At 37.4% G+C, this 20364-nt stretch overlaps 1 protein-coding gene across 2 annotated transcripts in view; it reads left to right on the top strand.

Moving 5' to 3' along the window:
* The window catches only part of FOCAD (focadhesin), a 321941-nt gene that overhangs the window by 19441 nt on the left and 282136 nt on the right, over window positions 1-20364 (top strand). For both annotated transcript variants that reach the window (XM_028508513.2, XM_036021544.1), the window contains exon 2: window positions 19225-19313. In XM_028508513.2, coding sequence (XP_028364314.1) covers window positions 19257-19313 — 57 coding nt within the window. In that variant the 5' untranslated portion in view covers window positions 19225-19256. The remainder of the gene's footprint in view (window positions 1-19224; window positions 19314-20364) is intronic.

Raw genomic sequence — 20364 nt, 5'->3', positions numbered from 1 at the left:
AGTTTGATAGATAATGTTTGAATGTGGGCTGAGGCAGAAGTAGTCTTTAAGGGTAAAGTGATGCTGTTTGAACATTGGATTCATTGTGAGTTGATAGCTTATGGAGCTGCTGCTGCTGTTCATGTAGTCAGTCATTTACTTCCAACGTTGATGCAGACTCTACTGCCTACAGTGTCTGTGGCATTATGGCTGAGACGAGACAAATTCACATGGACTATGGAGTAGTCCTGTGGAAGAAAAGGGACAGCACGGCCACTCTCTCAAGAGGAGAGTGCCCTGTCCCTTGCCTTGACAGGCTTTTACTGGTTTTAATTTGCATAGGAATACAAGGCGAATATGGAAGGCTGATCAGTCACTGTCAGGCAGTAATGATCAAATAGATAACATACAAAAAACTCTGAGGGCCTATTTTGAGTTAGGGTCAAATAGCTAAAGGGCCATAAAACTTTGGGGAAACAAACTCATTTCATGCTTGGACCTTATCATTTAAATTGAGGGTATTAGCAAAGCAGGTTTCACAGGATTTTATGCATTCTTTCTTAGGCCCAATTGCCCCAGGGAACTGCCCATTCCTGCCCAGGGCTGTACCCACCTCCAGCATTGTTTCAGGCTTAAGTCAGGCAGGGGAAGTAAGGCAGCCAAGAGATTAGGAGACTTCTTGCAGACAGAATGAGGACTCTGAATGCTATGTCAAAGCCAAGGGGTGAAGGTCCATCACCCCCTTCTTCTATAGTCCCTCAAGTCCGTTCCTGAGGGCCCCTTCATGACTGTGCCTGTCTTAGGTCGTCCCTCCCTTGAGGAATCTTACCTGTCATTGGCTAACCAGTTATCCACCCAGGGCCAAGCAGGGTGCAGTAAAAAGGGGCAGAGGCAGTGCCCCTGCCAGGGGGATAAGCTTTGTCTCCTTAGTGGCTTATAGTCCCAAAGTCTCTCACTCAGCCTTAGTCACGGAGAATTACAGCTTCTGAAACCAGGCAGGGCGGTTTCAAATACAACATACTGTTCAAAAGTTCCATTTAACTCATATATATGGATACACACATATGAACCTGTAATACTTAGGTATGTATGTATGCATTGGTTATGAACTCTGAAATTTTAAATTTTCATAAAGGAAAAATCATGCTACATGATTTTCCACCTCTTCCTTTTTAAAAATATAATTGAATTTATCTGAAAAACATTCTACATGTTTACTGTGCCAACTGGTTATCAGCATTTCCTTTCAGGATTCTCTTGTATTCATTGAATGTGCTGCTTGATGTCTCTTTGCTAATATGTAAAGACTTACTAGGGACCTTCTGTCGAGGATGGTGGTGAAGGTTAACTAATATATGATTATCAAGCACCCTACAAATAAAAACAGCCATGAATAATGTTAGCTGTGCAATAGAAAATTAGTAAATGTTATTTCTTTGGATAATTACATGTTTAAAATGCCTTTTACCTAGTGAGAACTACACAGAGGTGATGCTGGCAGTTTTTAAAAGGTTTTCTTATGTAACAGATTAAGAGCAAAGCTGTGATAAATAATAGCTATCACCTCAAGTGTTCATGTAAAACTTATGATGTGTTCAAATAACCAAGATCCTTTTTCATCTCTATTATGTTCATCTGGAAACTGTGAAGAACCAGTCTTGTGAGCTTTTACATGTGTTCTTTGACGTTCTTTTTTTTTTTTTAAGAAAATGTACCAAAATGAATAACAATGTAATAAAATCTCACTAATTTGGACCACTGATTTGGGATTTGGATGTGGCTGAAATTCATCTTTATACTACCTATTCAAAAGCTATTTGATCAGTTAAACAAATAAAATTAAATGCTGGGAGAAAGGTCTGTGAAAACAAATAATTGTTTTCAAACACTTAATGTGTAGATAGCTGAATTCAGGTTACCGTATTAATTTGAAAATAAAGTTGTTTACAAATTTATTATTTATTTCCATTTCTTATTAACATAATTTTGTCTTTGTTCATGAGTCTTAATTAGTGGGAAAGAGATATAGATTCTTCTCTATCACTTTCTGTTTGAGAAAGTTGGTCTGTAAACAGTAGAATTCTGTGTCTTAACTTCTTTTTTGAGTCTATTGTATGTTAGGTATGGTGCTAAGCACAATAATTCAAAAAACATTTATTATGCACCATGCCCTGCAGTAGGTGAACAAGACTCAGCTGCTTCCCTCAAGAAACTCAAAAGTCCGGGAGAATAATGCAGCGGAGTTGTTCAGTGAAGAGCCCTTCCTGCTTGAGATGCTCCACCAGTGTCTGGGCAGCTGCAGCTGCTGCACAGATGGAAGCTAGCCTCCTCAGAATGAGTGAGATGTACTGATCTTGAGGACTGATTCCAATCCTCTGAGAGTTGAAAGGGGCCTAGATACTGTCTGCTCCTAGCTCTGCAGTGTGGCTCCTCTACACTGTATCCTCCCTCATATTCTCCTTGCCTGGAATATGCTGTCAAATTATAGTTCAAGCCCTGTTTTCTGTGGCAGCTGCAGGAACTGAGAAAAACATAAAGTGGCTTTCTCTTGATCTTCCTGCTTCCAGAACGTTCCACTGTTATTTCAAACTCTTTGTTTTTACAAGTAAAGTCATTCACCCAGAAATTTCCCTGTCTCGTCAAGCTGTGCTCTGAACTGTCATGTGGTGGGGCTACCTGCCAGGCAAGTGTTCATTTGCAGCAGAGTAGCCATCTGTGACTGTGTGGTAGTGTTTGAGCAATCATTTGGGCAAATAATTGCTTTCATTTATTTTAATGAATATTTATTAAAAAAGTGGAAAATGTAAATATGAATGACTTGACATCAGTGGCAAGAAGCATGAATTGACTAAAGATCTACACTAATTGTGATGTAAGTGGGCAATTGTTATCCTTTGTTGGATGCTCATTGCACTTAAACTAAATGGTCAATGGTGAAATAAAAGTATAAAATCAAAGACCATACACAGAAATGGGAGATGTATTGCCTGCGTGGTGCCACAAGGCTGAGGATTACATTTAGATTGTTAATTTCTGTGTTTTGTGCCCAGCACAGAGCGCCCCTTTAATATGTAACATTTGCACATTAAACTTGATTGCATGTTTTTAGGAATGCAGTATATATAAAGATACAGAGCTGTTTTTACATGTTGATGAGCTGCTTTGGGAACCTGATTTAACTCTGTATCTGAACCTGAGCATTTTTTTAAAAAATAAGATTTGCTTGATTCACTGGGAGTGCAGCAAACTATAACAGATAAAACAAGGTGTTGGATTCAGACTAAGAATAATAGCTAATGTTTAAAATGCATTCTGTGTCTCATTCTGAGTGAAGTGTTTTAATAGATTATCTTAATTTTGTAAAAACTCTGTCAACCATACTTTATAGAGGAGTGGTTAAGAATGAGAGCTTTGGAGACTGCACCATTTATACCCATGCTGTGCTTCTTATATAATTAGCATGTAATTTTGACCTCTTTTTGCTGCACTTTTTTTTTAATATAAAAATGAAGATAATAATAGTACTATGTCATGATGTCATGGGGTTGTTTTGAATATTGGGTGAGAGAATCCATATAAGAGCTTGATAGTGCCTGCCTGGCCCATGGTAAAATTTTCAGTAAATCCTGGCTATTAATACCACTGTATAACCTTAGGCTAGTTAGCACTTTCTTTCTGAGCTCCTTTTTTTCTTGTATAGGAAATGGAGTTAATACTATTCACCTCAGGGTAATCGTGATAATCCAATTGGATTCGCTATTTAAAGTATTCTGTGGAGTGCTTGGCACATAGGAGCTGTTTCATCCAACATGGATTTCTAAATCCTGTGTTGTGCTTTGTGTTTGTACAGTGAGACTTCATCGAACAGGTACTTGTTATATGCTGGAGTTATAATGATCAAAAAGAGAGACCAGCTCTATGTCCTCAAGAGTTTGCACTTCAGTGGTGGGTAGAGAAGGGCAGCAGAAATAAGTAAATGATGATCATCTGCATATGTGATCAAAACTATGAGGGATACAACAGTGGGTCTCTGTGGGGAGCAGGTGGGGATCTCCTTGAGGCTGGGTGCTAGGGAAGGCTCAAGGGAAAATGTGAAGGGTGAGACGAGTCAGCTGTTTGAACAAGGGCAAGAACTCTTGAGGCTGAGAGGCCTCAGGGTTGCACACCTGGACATGCAAAGAACGTGGGGGTTCATGGAGCAAACTGGAGGTCAGTGTGGCTGAAGCTCCCTTACTGAGGTGGAGTTGTGAGATCAAATCATGTAGGAACTTTGGCTGCGGAAAAGAGGTAGGATTTTATTACCTGGTGTAGTGGGAAGCTATTGAGAAGTTTTAGGAAAGTGAGTTAGAAGTCAACTGTATTTTGAATGGGAATCTCATGCATTTCCTCACCTTGGCCTGGTGTCTTATTTCTCTATCTGGTAACTCAGGTACAAGATCCCCTGGTCTTTGATTAGAGATGTCCTCCTTTTAACTAAAATGCATTCTTTTCCATTATTCACCTCTCTTGACTATCTCATGTGGTATTGAGAGAGAGGAAAAACATTTTTAGAGTACAGACTATATCAAGACCTCCTTGGCTTTTAAGCACACCTCATATTATTATTCACACTGCCTTGTGTGTCAGGTGTTCCCATGTCTAACCAATGAGGAAATGGCTTCAAGTGATTTACTGAGGCAGTAAGTGATTAACCTTAATTTTTTAATGGCTAGTGCTGGAGCCAGGTTTGCATCAATTGTCCTCTCCAACCCCACCCATGCAAAACCTGTATGGCATTGCTTCACAGTGCAACATTTATCTTATTTATTTGAACATTTTCAGAGCAATTCTTCTAATAGTGTGGTTCTTATATTGTTTTATGATTGTAGTCATTCAGGACTGGAATATAGTGGTATTCTCTGTGTCCATTTTGGGCTACATTGATTTAGTTAACAGCAGGGAAATTTACTATCTTCCTATAAATTTCCTTTGCTCATTTGACCTTCAGCTCTCATTACTACCAAGAATGCAAGTTAAAGTAACTGAACTATAATTTCCATTCCACATAAATTTAATAATTTAGTTTTCATGAAAAATAAGAAATGAGGTTGATAGGTCCTTTTGCAACATTTAAGAGAAACTTGCTTTAAATCTATATAATTCTTTTTAAGAGTAAGAGTTTTTACTCTGATGTAAAATTCCCCAGGATTCTAATTGGGAAGACTTTAGGAATGGGTATGTTTCTGCTTGGAAGTGGAGGAAATTTTAAAATGGTCTAAAGGTAATTGAATCTACCCAGTTAAATTACATTGACCTCTTTTCAATATTATTCTTTCTGTAAGCAGGGATGTCCAACCTTTTGGCGTCTCTGGGCCACACTGGGAGAGGAAGAGTTGTCATGGGCTACACAGTAAATACACAAACACTAACTAAAACTGATGAGCAAATAAAAGGTTTTAAATAAATTTATGATTTTGTGTTGAGCTGTATTCATGGCCACCCTGAGCCGCATGTGGACTGCAGGCCAAGGGTTGGACACCCCTGAAAGAATTGGTTAAATGGCTGACAAAGTGATTAATCTTTTATCATTTCTAAAATTTCCCTAGTTTGTTGCTGCTCACTTTAACATATCTGTTAATGATGGAGTTTTACGCTTGCAGTATTTTGAGTTTCAGAAACTCATTTCCTCTATTTTTAGAAGTTAGTATATTAATAAAGATTTTCCCACTATAGAAAAACATGTTCATGTGGGAAAAGATTAGAAAATAGGAACAAGCAAAAATAAAAAAAATTACCCATAGTTTATATTTCCCAGGCTTTTCTATGTATATTTGTACCCAGATCACCTGCATTTAAACTCCAACTTACTAAATGACCTTGGGAATATTAACTTTTTTGTGCCTTAGTTTCTTCATCTGTCAAATGAGTTCGTATCTTATAGTGTTATTGTGAGGGTTAAATGAATTAATAAGGTGAAATGCTTAGAATATTGCCTGGCCCCTACTAAGAACCTCATACTTGGGGTTTAATTTTTTTTTTTTTAATAAACAACAGAAATTGAATTCTTGTTGTTCTGGAGGCTGGAAGGGTGAGTTTAGGGTACCAGCATAGTTGGGTGAGAACCTTCTTCCTGGTTCATAGCCAGTGCCTTCTCTCTGTGTCCTCACATGGTGGAGGGGCTAAAACTTTTATTATGGAAAATATCAAACATACATGAAAATAAAATAGTGTTGTGAACTTTAATGTGCTCATCTATTAGCTTTTAGATGTTTTTGTTTTTCTTATTGTTTTCTCTTTTTTCTTCCTTCTGGAGATAGACGGGAGTATTTTATAGAAAATCCCAAATGTTACGCAATTACCCCATAAATACTTCAGCTTGTATCATGTTGATATTTACCAAGAAGTTATGTTTCCGAACCAGTGCACAAAATTTGAATAATTTTTGAGGGGAGGAAATATACCTATAAAATGCATCTGTGGTGTTTTATTAGATTTTAATAATAATGGCATTTGAAGTAAGATTATGAATATGGAGATTTTAATCAGATTATTTTTTATATTTCTAAAGCATCTATTTGTTTCAGCAGCTTTATTATTACTAATGCACATGGTTCCAAGGAAGTAGGGAGAACTTGAATGTAAATAACCACTGTGGCAACACCAGTGGCAACAGCACCAGTTATACACTCCAGGGCTGTTTCTGTCCTCTGAAGGCCACTACAGTGGGAAGTAAAACTTACAACACACTGGTGCAGTCCCAATTATGGGTCACATTTCAACACTTGTTTAAATGGTTCCATTAGGTCCTACTTAAAGTGTGTGTGTGTGTGTATAAATTTTAGCATGTCTTTCCTATTTTAAAACAATTTAATCTTTAATGTATTTTTTATTACCATTTTGTCCCCTTATACCCCCCTCCTCCCAGCAATCACCACACTGTTGTCCATGTCAATGAGTCCTTTTTCCTTTTTACTCAATCCTTCTACCCCCTAACCTCTTCCCCTTCCAGTAGCTGTCATCCTGCTCTCCATCTATGAGTCTGTCCCCATTGTCCCTGTTAGTTCAGTTTGTTCATTAGATTCCACATGTGAGTGAAATATGGCACTTGCCTATCTCTGACTGGCTTATTTCATTTAACGTAATGTTCTCCAGGTCCATCCATACTGTTGCAAAGGGTAAAATTTTCTTCTTTTTTATATCTGAGTAGTATTTCATTGTGTAACTATCCCATAGTTGTTTTATCTACTCATCTACTGATGGACACTTGGGCTGCTTCCATATCTTGGTGATTATAAATAATGCTATCATGAACATAGGGGTGCTTATGCTCTTTCAAATTAGTGTCAGATGTAGTCCCAGAAGTGGGATAGCTGGGTCGAAAGGCAGATCCATTTTTAATCTTTTGAGGTATTTCCATACTGCTTTCCACAGTGGCTGTACCAGTCTGTATTCCCACCAACAGTGCAAAGTGTACCTCTTTCTCTACATCCTTGCCAGCACTTGTTGTTTGTTGATTTATTGATAATAGACATTTTGACAGTTGTGAGATATCTCATTGTGTTTTAATTTTCATTTCTCTGATGATTAGTGACATTGAGCAGCTTTTTATTTATTTTTTTAAAAGATTTTATTTATTTATTTTTAGAGGGAAAGGGAGGGAGAAATAGGGGGAGAGAAACATTGATGTGTTGTTGCCTCTCGTGAGCTGGGGACCTGGCCTGCAATCCAGGCATGTGCCCTGACTGGGAATCTAATCGTCAACTCTTTGGATTGCAGGCCAGCACTCAGTCTACTGAGCCACACTAGCCAGGGTGAGCGAGCATCTTTTCATATGTTTTTTGGTTATCCATATGTCCTGTTTGGATGTGTCTATCAAGGACATTTGCCCATTTTTTAATTGGGTTGTTTATTCTTTTGGTGTTGAGTTTTGTAAATTCCTTATAAATTTTGGATATCAACCTCTCATCAGATGTTTCAGTGAATATTTCTCCCATTTTGTGGGTTGTCTTTTTTACCGGTCTGTACATCTTTAAAATGATTAGGCATCAGTTTTATTATAAGTATACAGTAAAGATTATTTGTGTCAACATAAAATATTTATTCAAAAATGTACTGAGCAATTTGAGTATTCTTTGGTGGAGCAAAAATATCTAAAAATTATAATACTGGAAAAAATGATGTCATAAAGGAGCCAATTTGAAGGCTTTTTTGAAGACTTAGATTGGATACTATGAAATTTCTAGAGATGAATAAGTCTTTAAATAAGATTAAAGAAATTATTGTTCATCTATATTCCCTTATAGACTTATATGTTTATATTATGTGTAAATACATATAAAATGTGACATTATATTAGAGGTTATTTAAGAATAATTAGAGAAAATATTGTAACAAACCAGGCATTCAATTGGTGGTTTTGTTTCTTTAATGCCTGGTTCTTCTGGACAGAAACAGATCTAACTTGAAATTTCCTGCCTTTGATTTTAGTTTAGATTGCCATGTCAAAATCTATGAGTAAAGTAGCATGTGATATAACTGAGAAGGAAATCAACTGTAAAGGCAAGGCAGAAATTTGACAGCAATTTGATGTATTTCAGTAACTTGCAACTGGTGAGATCATTAGAAGTCATAGTACCTAAATTTGCTCAGCATTTTAATTATAAATCTTAAAATTCCTAGGATGTGATGCAGTGATGTGGACTGTGGTGCTCATGTCTCATGTCATTGATGGTCCAGGGAAACACTGGGTTGGAAGTCAGGAAACCTCTCTTCTCACTTGAACTGCCAGTGTGATTTGTCTTTTTGGCAAGTTGCTTAACCTAACATTCAGTTTCTTCATTTTGCCAATGGAAAAAAGTCCTGAAGGGAGGTGATCTCAGGTATTATTATCATTATTATTTTATCTCAGGTATTATTATTATGGAACTACTAGCTACTGCAACAAAGAGGCCCCAAAATTCAGTGGTTCAGGTCAAGTAGAAATTTTCTTTCTCAGAGTTCCAGGTGTTCAGTTCTGCTCTAATGTCATTTAAAAATTCAGGTTCCTTCCATCTTGTTTATTCAACAATGTCTTAGAGTGGCGGTTTTTAGCCTTTTTCATCTCATGGCACACATAAACTAATTACTAAAATTCTGTGGCACACTAAAAAATAACTATAATTTTGTTTAATTCACACTGGATGGCTGTTGCGTTGACTGTTGTCATTTTTTTTTAATATGACAGTCTAAGGAAAAAGATTATCAGTGCCCCTGATGAAATAGTCAGGTATTGCATGTTTTAAAAATTATTGCAGCACATCAGTTAAAAATCGCTATCTTAGAGGCACCGTCTTTATGCACATAATTGATTTTGAGTTGTTGCCAAGACCCGATTTTGGTTGGGAATACAGTAGAAGAAGCAGTCTGCAGCCTGGAAGTGGCATGTCACATCTGCTTGAACACCACTAAAGAGAACTTGATTACGCACATGGTCAGACAAGCCATACTTGAGACTAGGAAATGTAACTGAGCTGATCAGGCTACAGCTTATTAATATTGGAAAAGGAGAGCACAGATATTGAAGTTCATGGTCTCTGCCACATCGATGCAGTTTCTGCTTTCTCTGATTATAATATTGATCAAGTAGCTCTGTCACCCCACGTAGTTGCCTTCTGCCTTGGCTTGATTTTGCAATTACTGCTAACATGAAAGTATTTTCTACTCAGCCTAATTTAACAATGATTTAGTGATGTCTTTTAGAATATAATGATATGAAATTACTGTTTTCTTATACTTGTTATTGTTGAAAACTTTCCATTATGATTTCCCCATGATCTTTCCATTTTTATGAGTTACATAGTTAGAGGGCTCTAATTGTCTTGGCCTGTTAATTGGAGAATATAGGTAACAGTTGGATTTTGAAGCTTTTGAAGCAAGAGCTCAGGCTAAGCTTGAGCTCTAACAGGTGCCAGGATTTCATGTAGGATGATGACAGTGTCTGGGACATACCTCTGAGCCACAGTCTCAATAAACTTATAAAATCAGCTCAAATTTATTGATGGTATCCATTAGCAATTCTATAAGCCATTTTAAAAAGTGGTAAAAAAGAAAAATTGCCAAAATATGTGTTTAAAATCCTCAGGCTTATGATTCTACAGCTTAATTTGTGGGAGGAAGAAACTAAATATATGCATAATGTATAATTGGTATAATTGATAAAGTGTTAGAAAGAAAATAAAAGCCCTAGATTTTGTGTCTCAAACATAGGGCCCCATTAATGTGACTGAAATATATATTTTCTTCTGTCTGCTGTTGACATTGCTCATGTAAACTAGATTCAAGAATGTGTTCTCTATAGCCCCAACTTTTCCTACGTCGCTGCTCTGAGCTCTTTTTATGTAGAAATTTCATAGTCAAGAGTGCTGAAAGCCATCTTTCTCTGACCAACAGACAACTCACCCCCACACCTCCCACCCCAGCCAACTACCCTGCATAATTTTTCTGTTGCCTTTCCTTTGCTCTTGTGAATATAATTAGATAGATTTTTCTTGTGTTTCAGATTGTGCCCTTCATTTGAAGTTTGACACCAAATACTTTTGTGTGATACATGATTGTCTGTTGTTGTATCCTAGAGAAACTATTGAGATAGTTGAAAACCTAAAGTGCTTTATCTGTCTGCTGCACCTTTATTACTTCTGGAGTGCAATTGATAGTTTTATTTTCTCGAAAGTATTCTCAAGGGGCTGAAATGCCTTGACAGATAAGATAATTGCTTAAGTTAAACAAATGCTTTGATTCACTTGGAACTTTAGATCTCATTAAAAATTCTCTTTCTGATTTAGATTTAGACAGACCAAAAAAGGCACAATGATGGGTTGCAGATAAATCTTTTAAAATCAAACACTCTTCTTGTATCATGTGGTTTATGGAGTGTATTGTGCCATGTTTCCTTTTGGTAAAGTATGCCATGGTAAGAAGAAATTGTCTTCTTTTTAATGTATAAAGTGCCCAAGGGTAGTTGAAGTTAAAATAAAGTAGGACACACACTGCACTGCCAATGCTGAAGTAGGCGTATGTGTTCTTTTTTGAAATTCTCTGAGAGAATATGATGTTTTAATACCGTAAAAGGCCAAATGGTTGTGATTAACCTTGAGATGTAAGTCTCCAGCAGATGAAAACCCTTACAATTTGTAGGCCCAGCATAGCAGCAAATCAAGGATGATATGAAATCATATTCTGGCTTGGGTAGTGGTTTTGAGAATGCTTAATGACCATTTTTTAGGGAAGATAAAGTTACTATAGATTAAAAAATGTGTTCATTCTCTAAAGTGTCACATCAAAATAAAGGCTGTCTTTTGTCAGCATAGGTATTTGCCATCTATACTTAAGTAATTTTGAAAAAATCGTACTCACTCCATTGACCACCTTTTAGAGATAGTCGTTTTTCTGGATGGTTTGGCCTCTTCACTGCCATAATAATCTATTAGCCTAACCAGCTGATCATCTGGCCCCCAAAGTACTTTGGAGTTCCCCTATTCTGAGTTTGGATCCTAGAGTATGACCCCACATTTTATTTTATTTAGCTCTATCACTGTTGACATTTGGGCAAGTATATTCTGTGATATGCTGATAACCATCTGCTTCTCTGGATAATGTACAGTCTACTTTCTGTTGAGTTGGATTAGATCATCAGAAAACTGCACTTGGATTCCTCTAGCTGGGGCTCTTTTGCTGAATTACATGTTATATTATACCCATTGCTTTAGCCAAGGTTTGTTTACAGAAGTAGTAACATAAAATTCCCTATTGCTTATGTAATTAAGAATATTGCTTATTATATATCACTGCATTCCATGTATAAAGCCTAACATGAGGAATTTCCTTCACAATGTAGGGGCATGAAAAAGTTTTAGATAATAAAAAGTATGTAATTCACCTTATTTTTATATTTAACTGAGCCTGGAGGCACAGGGGCCAGTTTGAGTGTCAGTTGTTGCATTTGCATCAACAAATTTTATAAATTAATTTAAATGATAGTCATTATGTAAACCAGAAGTCAGTAAACCATGGCCTACCTGCCTTCTATTTTTGCAAATAAAGTTTTGCTGGAGCACAGCTGTGGTCCATAGCTGCTTTCCTGCTACAATGGCAGGCTTTATCAGTTGCTGTTTGACCCTTTACAGAAAAATACCAACAATCCTAATGTGAACAGTCCTATGATGGCACAGGTCAGACCAAATGCAACAGCACTGAGGAATATAAAGCAGAGTGATTACTGTAAGATGTGGCTACTTGGGAAAGTCAGCAGAGAAGATGTGGTACGAAAAGCATTTCGTCTTTAAGTAGTGGGAATGCAGAATGTCATTTTATGTGGCAGAGAACAGCATGAGTAAGATCTCTTAGGAATGATCAGATTTTGAGCATGTGGGACTATTTTGAAAATGGTTTTAGCCAGATTGGAATTAGACAGAAGTAAAAATGCAGTTGAATAGGTGAGATGGTTGTTGGAGGGCTTAAAAACTAGGCATTGGAATTTGCATTTAATCGCACAGGCTATTGAAAACTTGGTCTTAATTTTTCACAGGGACATGATGTGATAGAAATAGCTTTTTAGGACAACTGATCTGACAGTGTATGGAATGAATTCAAGCAAGACTAAGCAGTTATTAGAGTATACTAGCGTGAGAAACTCAGATGAATAGTATAGAGATAGACAGGGAAAGTAGACTTCAAGATGCTGAAAAGAATGAAATCGACTTTGGGACTGACTAGATTTAGAGAATGGTGGGAGGGAAATTGTGAGAGGAGAATTGGGAAAAGATGGACTAAAATGTGTACAGTTTTTTTAAAATTATATTTTATTGATTACTTTTATAGCTGTCCCATTTTTTTCTCCTTTGTCCCCTTCACTCAATACCCCCTACTCCATCAGACAATCCTCATACCAGTGTTCATGTCCATGGGTCATGTGTATATGTTCTTTGGCTACTCTATTTCCTGTGCTGTACTTTATATCCCCATGACTATTCTGTAACTTATAATTTATACTTTTTAATCCCCTCACCTCTTCACCTGTTCCCCTACAACTCCTTCCCATCTAGCAACCAACAAAACATTCTCCATATTCACAATTCTGTCTCTGTTCCTGTTTTTTGTTTACTTCATTTTTTAGATAATTGTTGATAGATATGTATTTACTGTCATTTTATTCTTCATAGTTTTGATCCTCATTTTCTTAAATAAGTCTCTTTATATTTCATATAACAATGGGTTGGTGATGATTAACCCCTCTAATTTTTTTCTTGTCTATGAAGCTCTTTATCTGACCTTATATTCTCAATGATAGCTTTGCTGGGTAGAGCAATCTTGGCTGTAGGTCCCTGTTTTTCATGACTTTGAATATTTCTTTTTTTTAAAAAAACTTTGATTGTTGTTCCAGTAGAGTTTTCTGTCTTTTACTCCCATCCCAGCCAAACCCTGCAGTCCTCCCCACCTCCCTCCCATTTCTACTCCCCCCCACTGCAATTTTTGTCCATATGTCCTTTATACTTGTTCCTGTAAACCCTTCCTTGTCCCTTGAAATTCCCTTCCCTCTCCCCTCTGGTCACTGTCAGCCTGTTCTCTATTTCAGTGTCTTTGGTTATATTTTGCTTGTTTGTTTGTTTTGTTGTTTAGGTTCCTGTTAAAGGTGAGATCATATGGTATTTGTCTTTCACCACCTGGCTTATTTCACTTAGCATAATGTTTTCTGATTTTATCCATGCTGTTGCAAAGGGTAGGAGCTCCTTTCTTTCTGCTACATAGAATTCCATTGTGTAAATGTACCATAGTTTTTTGATCCGTTCATTTACTGATGAGCACCTAGGTTGCTTCCAACACTTGGCTATTGTAAATTGTGCTGCTATGAACATTGGGGTACATAAATTCTTTTGGATTGGTGTTTCAGGGTTCTTAGGATATAATCCTAGCAGTGGAATTGCTGGGTCAAAAGGCAGATCCATTTTTAGTTTTCTGAGAAAATTCCATACTGTTTTCCATAGTGGTTGTACCAGTCTGCAATCCCACCAACAGTGCACTAGGGTTCCCTTTTCTCCACAACCTCTCCAACACTTGTTTGTTGCTTTGTTCATGATTGGCCATTCTGACTGGCGTGAAGTGGTATCTCATTGTGGTTTTAATTTGCATCTCTGATAGCTAGCAATACTGAGCATCTTTTCATGTGCCTCTGGATCCTCTGTCTGTCCTCCTTGGAGAAGTGTCTGTTCAAGTCCCTTGCCCATTTTTTAATTGAGTTGTTTGTCTTCCTAGAGTGGAGCCGTGTAAGTTCTTTATATATTTTGGAGATTAAACCCTTGTCTGAGGTATCATTGGCAAATATGTTTTCCCATACAGTTAGTTCTCTTTTTACTTTAATACTGTTTTCTTTAGCTGTGCAGAAGCTTTTTATTTTGATGAGATCTCATTTGTTTATTCTTTCCTTTATGTCCCTTGCTCTAGGGAACATATCAGTAAAAATGTTGCTGCATGAAATATCTGAGATTTTCCTGTCTATGTTCTCCTCTAGGACTTTAATATTGTCACAGCTAATTAATTCAAGGTGTATAAATTTAAATCATTTATCCACCTTGAATTTATTTTTGTGAATATTTCTTGCCAGTCCCTTCTAGCCTGCAAAGTTTCTTTTGCGAAATCAGCTGACAGTCTTATTGGAACTTCCTTATAGTTAACTAACTGCTTTTCTCTTGCTACTTTTAAGATTCTCTCTTTATATTTAACCTTTGTTTTTTTAATTATGGTGTGTCTTGGTGTGGGCCTCAGCATCCATGTTGTTTGGGACTTTCTGTGCTTCCTGAACTTGCATGTCTATTTCCTTCACCAAATTAGGGAAGTTTTCTTTCATTATTTTTTCAAATAGATTTCTGATTTTCTGCTCATTCTCTCCTCTTTCTAGCACCCCTATGAGGTGAATTTTGCAATGCTTGAAGTTGTCCCAGAGGCTCCTTACACTATCCTCATTTTTTTTGGAGTTTTTTTCCTTCTTGTTATTCTGATTGGTTGTTTTTTTCTTTCTTGTGTTCCAAATCATTGACTTGATTCTCACCTTCATCCATTCTACTGTTAAGTTCCTGTAAATTGTTCTTTATTTCAATTAATGTATCCTTTATTTCTGACTGGATCTTTTTTATGCCATTAAGGTCCTTACTAAGTTCCTTGAGAATCCTTTTAACCAGTGTTTTGTACTCTGCATCTAATAGATTGCTTATCTCCATTTTATTTAGCTCTTTTTCTGGAGGTTGATCTGTTCTTTCATTTGGGCCATGTTTCTTTGTCTCTTCATTTTGGCAGCCGCCCTGTGTTTGTTTCTATGTATGAGGTGTCTTGGTAGTGTGGCCAAATGTAGTAGGTGTCCTATAGGGTCCAGTGGCACAGTCTCCCTTATCACCCAATCCGAGTACTCAAGGTACATTCTTCATGTGGGCTGAGTATACCTCCTCTTGTAGTTAAGCCTTGAGTGCTATTGGCAGGTCAATGGGAAGGATTTATCCAGGCCAGTCAGCTGCAAGGACCGGCAGTGACCACTGACCACCAACCTCTGCCCTCCATGGAGAATCAGCTGTGCAGGGGCAGGGTGATGGTGCTCCAATGTGGCCTGTAGCTGTCCACTGGGTGCACAGGTTCTAGGTTTCCCATGTGCTGCCAGCCAAGGTCAGCCTGCACTGTGTCCTGCCCTGGGGCCATCTTGCATGAGCTATAAAGCAACTGCAGATAGTGCTGGGCTTTGAGATTCCCAGGCAAAATGAAGCTGTGAATCTTGACTTGCTGCTGTGAGTACAGGGCTTGGGGCCACTTAGCAAGGGGTACAGGGGCTGGGAGCCTCATTGAGGCCAACTATTGCGTGTTTGAAAAGATTTAGAAAGTTGTGAGGCAAGAACCAAGACCAGCCATTCATATGGAAAAGCCACTGTTAGCAGCTTAGGTGAGCCCATAAGTTCAGTGGGATAGAGCATCAAGGTATTGGTATCTCCAGGGTGGGGCAAACAGTGTTAGCCAGGTTGATGGAGTCTCAGATATGCAATCCACCTGCCAGCTCTGTGGCTCTGTGGATAGAGGGTTCAGAAATGGACAGTAGCATCTGTCCACCTTTCTGTCTGGGAGGAAGTTGTCCCCAGCTCTTGCCTTGATGCCAGACACTTCCATTTCTCTTTGTATGCCACTGGTGTCTTTTAAGCAGCTACCCTGGTGCTAGAGTTCTGAGGGAGTAAGTCTGAATAAGTCCATATGTGGGTACTTTAAGAGGATCTGCTTTGGACTCCAGAAGTTTCTCCTACCCACTCAATTCCCACTGGTTTTTGCAGCCAGGAGGGTTGGGGACTTATTTTCCTGGCACTGGAACCCTGGGATGAGGGCCTCATGTGGGACTGGGACTCATCACTCCTGAGATATCCCCCTGAATTTTTATCTATCACACGGGGATGTGGGACAAGCCCAGCCTGTTCCACATCTCCACCCCCCTTACCAGTCTGGATGGATGTGGTTTCTTTAATTCTGTAGTTGGATTTCCGTTCAACTTGATTTGATGATTCTGAGTGATGGCAGTTCTATAGTTGTAATTTTGATGTGGTTGTGCATGGAGATGAGCTGTGTTTACCTATGCCTCCATCTTGACTGGAGTCTGCTAATAGTTTTTAAGAGAGAAAATATGTGTTTTGATATTGACCTCTCCAATTTCTGATGTTCAGAACTTTGTAAGAGAAAGTAGGTAAGTGTTCGGAGATATGGATTGGATGAAGGCTCTGGGAGAGTTTACGTAAAGGAAGACAGCACAAGATAAGAAACTTCAGGTGCCTTTGGGAAGGAAGATGGAGCTCAAGAAGCAGAGGAAAGAGGAATAGGAGGAGTCAGGAGAGCAATGTTTCCCAGTGTGGATCCCAGGAAAGGCTGGTTGTATAGACTGTTAACATGAATATCTAGAAAAAAAGGGTACCATAATCAGCAAAGTTAATCAAACTTCTTGCTCAAGAACTTCTCAGATTCTTTAATAATATGTACTATTATTTAGAACAGTCTCTCCAATTATAGATTTATGTATCCAAGATTACACCTGTCATTTCCTTGAATATATATTAGTCCTCTAAAACTTACCTGTTCCAAATGAATTCCTTGTCTGCCCCCACAAAACTTGTTTCTTATCTCAGTTGATGGCAACTGCATATTTTCCTTTTTTAAAAAGACTTGATAAGTAATATTTGAATAGTTTTGCTTAATCTGTAAAATTTCCAAAAGAAAGGAGATTAAAAATAAAGTGGTTCAGATAAAACATGGAGTCACCCTTGACCCTTTCTTTCTCCTATGCTGTTACCTAATTCTTCAGAAACCACGTTGGCTCTCCCTTCAATGATATCCAGAATTGGATCACTTCTCATTTCAAGTGATTGTATTAAAATCTTATCACTTTTTTTTCTTTCTGTAGTAGTTTCCCTGTTTCATTCAGGATAAATGCATCAGTCCTTCCAGTAGACTACAAGGTTTTTTATGATCTGGCTTCTCACTGACTCTCTGATTTACAATTCTCTTCCTCTTCCCTTCTGTGTCCAATTCATTTCTGCTTTTTCTGGAACAGGTCCTAAGCATTTAATTAGCTAAGGCTTTTGCACTCACCGTTTTCTGTGCCTGTGACACTTTCCAGAGATATCTGTATAGCTAGCAATTCCCAATGCCACCCTCTTTAGAAAAGACCAACACTGGCCACCATACTTAAAACAGAAAGTTTGTCCTTCCTTCATTTCTCATCCCCTTTACTCTATCTTCTTTACTCCCTTTTTCTCCATAGTGCTTATCAGTTTTTAACATGCTATATTTATTATTATTATTTTTTAATTCACTGTCTACCTCTTCCTGCTAGACTGTAAGCTCTGTGAATGTCAGGAGGTGTGTCTATTTTGTTCACTGAGGTAGCCTAAGCTGCTAGAACAGTTTCTAAGACACGGTAGGCATCTAGTGAAGCAAGTGTTTGTTAAGTGAGTGAATGAGATCTTCAGGATGGCAATATATCTTTTTTTCCTCCCCACTGAAATCTCTTTATTGTGGGTTTCCCAGGAACACACTTTGGAAAATTCTATTATGACGTTTTATGGAATTCAAAAGAGAAGCAAACTTCAAGGAAGGTGAGATTAGTGCAACTGGGAAGCTGAAATTTTGACCAGCTTCAGCTAAGGAGCAGATTTAGATAGAGGACATCATTTGCAGTTTTAAAACAAGTTTCAGTGCTGTGAAATATCAAATTTAAGGGAGTAAAGTAGGCCTAGATGTTGAAGAAGAAAGCTAGGATGAATTTTTTATTCAGGGAGGTTAGCTGAATAAGGGAGGAAAGTAGCTAGAAAGAGCCTCAAGTTCAACACAAGCTACCTTCAATTTTGAGATCAGGAGAGCTTGGTTTTGTAGCCTATTATTTAAGTAACCTGAAGTGTTATAGTGACATAAATTTTTTGAAAGTTATATTGCAATGAATAGGTGAGCTAAGGCAGCCATTTTTCAAAGTAGTAATTTGGTGGGTTTCAGTGCTGCATGGGAAATGGATAAATTGGGATCCTGAGGAAATCCTTTTATTCTGTGCTTCTGATTTATCATCTGCCCTCCTTCATCCTTGTGTGTGTGTGTGTGTGTGTGTGTGTGTGTGTGTTGAAGACCCCAGTAGGAATGAGAGGTGTGATGTAAATATTAAAGTTTGTTGCTAATTGCTTGCTGGTTTCTCTTTTAGGAGACAAGCAATCTGTTTTGATGTGTGCATTTCTAGGCCATTTCTATACTCCCTGAAAAAAAGCTCACCTAGGCTTTACACTTGTCACTAGCAGTTGGATTACTGTTTAAATGAAAGATTTGTTTGAAAGCAAAGCATAGTTTAAACATTTGTTTTAAAAGTTTGATTATTTCCCCCTTAGAAGTTTTGATTGATAAAACAATTACTTTCTATTTCAGGCATGCTGTTGAACTTTAAAAATCATATTGTGTAGGCTAAAATTTTTGAATTTTTTAAAAAGGGTGGTTCATCTGTTTCTGAACTAGCTCTAATGGGAAAAACAAAGAGCTTTTGGGTATTTTGGCTTATCAATCATGGCATTTGAGGACTACAATTGTTAACAGTGAAGTGTATGGCAAGGATTACGTTGCAGAGCCCTGTGCTTTATTTCCATTGTTGACTTTGGAATGAATTACTTTCATGTTATTTGAGGAATAATTGGTTTGAACTCTTTTTCTAGATTAACAAATATTCTTTTGTTTTGGTTATAGAATTTGCATACATACATGTAAGAGAAGCAGAAATGTCAGATGATATCAGGAAAAGGTTTGAATTTCCAAATTCTCTTATCCAATCACAGGTAATTATTTTTATTTATTTATTTACTTATGCTTCATGGTGACAAATGTTGAATATTTTACTCTGTATATAGAGATATAATTTTATTAAATGACTTTTATATGAGCCAATTTGAAAATTTATATTTGACAAGAAGGTAAATATTTGAAATTGACCAACCTGAGCTTCAAATTTAAAAATTTTTTATTTCTTTTTATCTTCACCTGAGGATATTTTTTAAATTGCTTTTAGGGAGTGGGCAAGAGAGAGAGTAAGGGGGAGAGAGAAACATCCATGGGAGGGAGAAGCATTGATTGATTGCCTCTATACACACCTGAACTGGGATTCCAACCCAAAACGTATATATGAGTATATGCCCTGACTGAGAATTGAACTCACAACCTTTTAGTTATGGGATGATGCTCCAACCAACTGAGACACACTGAAGTATGTCTGAAGCTGAGGTCAGGGCTCAGTTTCTATTCATGTCATACTTTTCTTCTTAGAATAATAAAACCTTGATTAACTACTTGAATATGTATTTTTGGTCTATAATTAATTATTGAGAACACAAATAAATGGTTGTACATTTGATATATATATCTACAGAGTATGAGAGATTAATATCTTAAAAGGTATATTCTACAACTATAATCAATTTGTATAATAATGACATTTAATAAATAAAATATCCTGGATTTAAAAACGTCAATCTATATACTATCTCAGGCAAGAGGTTGTGGTTTATTTTAGAGAGCTTTTCAGTGATTAGGGTTAAAAGAAAGATGGCTTTCTGGTTAGCCTTTAGCTAACTAGAAGCATTGAAGTCAGTCAAAGAATCATAATAGCTTACTGCCTTTTCTCATGAGAATAAAGTTGAAAGGAACAGCAGACACCTATCTAAAGACTTAATAATATACAGCATCTTGAAGAATTTCAAGCAGTTGATTTCAGAGGCGCCTGCTGGGGGATGGACTTAGCTGGCTATGGGGAACCCTTCAACAAGGAGAAGAATAGTCGTTAGGCACAATTCCCTTCCACCTGTGCACAATTTTTATTTTTCTGTGCCTGGT

Source organism: Phyllostomus discolor, chromosome 3 (assembly GCF_004126475.2).
Source record: "Phyllostomus discolor isolate MPI-MPIP mPhyDis1 chromosome 3, mPhyDis1.pri.v3, whole genome shotgun sequence".
Lineage (NCBI taxonomy): Eukaryota > Metazoa > Chordata > Mammalia > Chiroptera > Phyllostomidae > Phyllostomus > Phyllostomus discolor.
The sequence above is the reverse complement of the archived record's forward strand: the minus strand, read 5'-3'. Positions and strand labels throughout refer to the sequence as shown.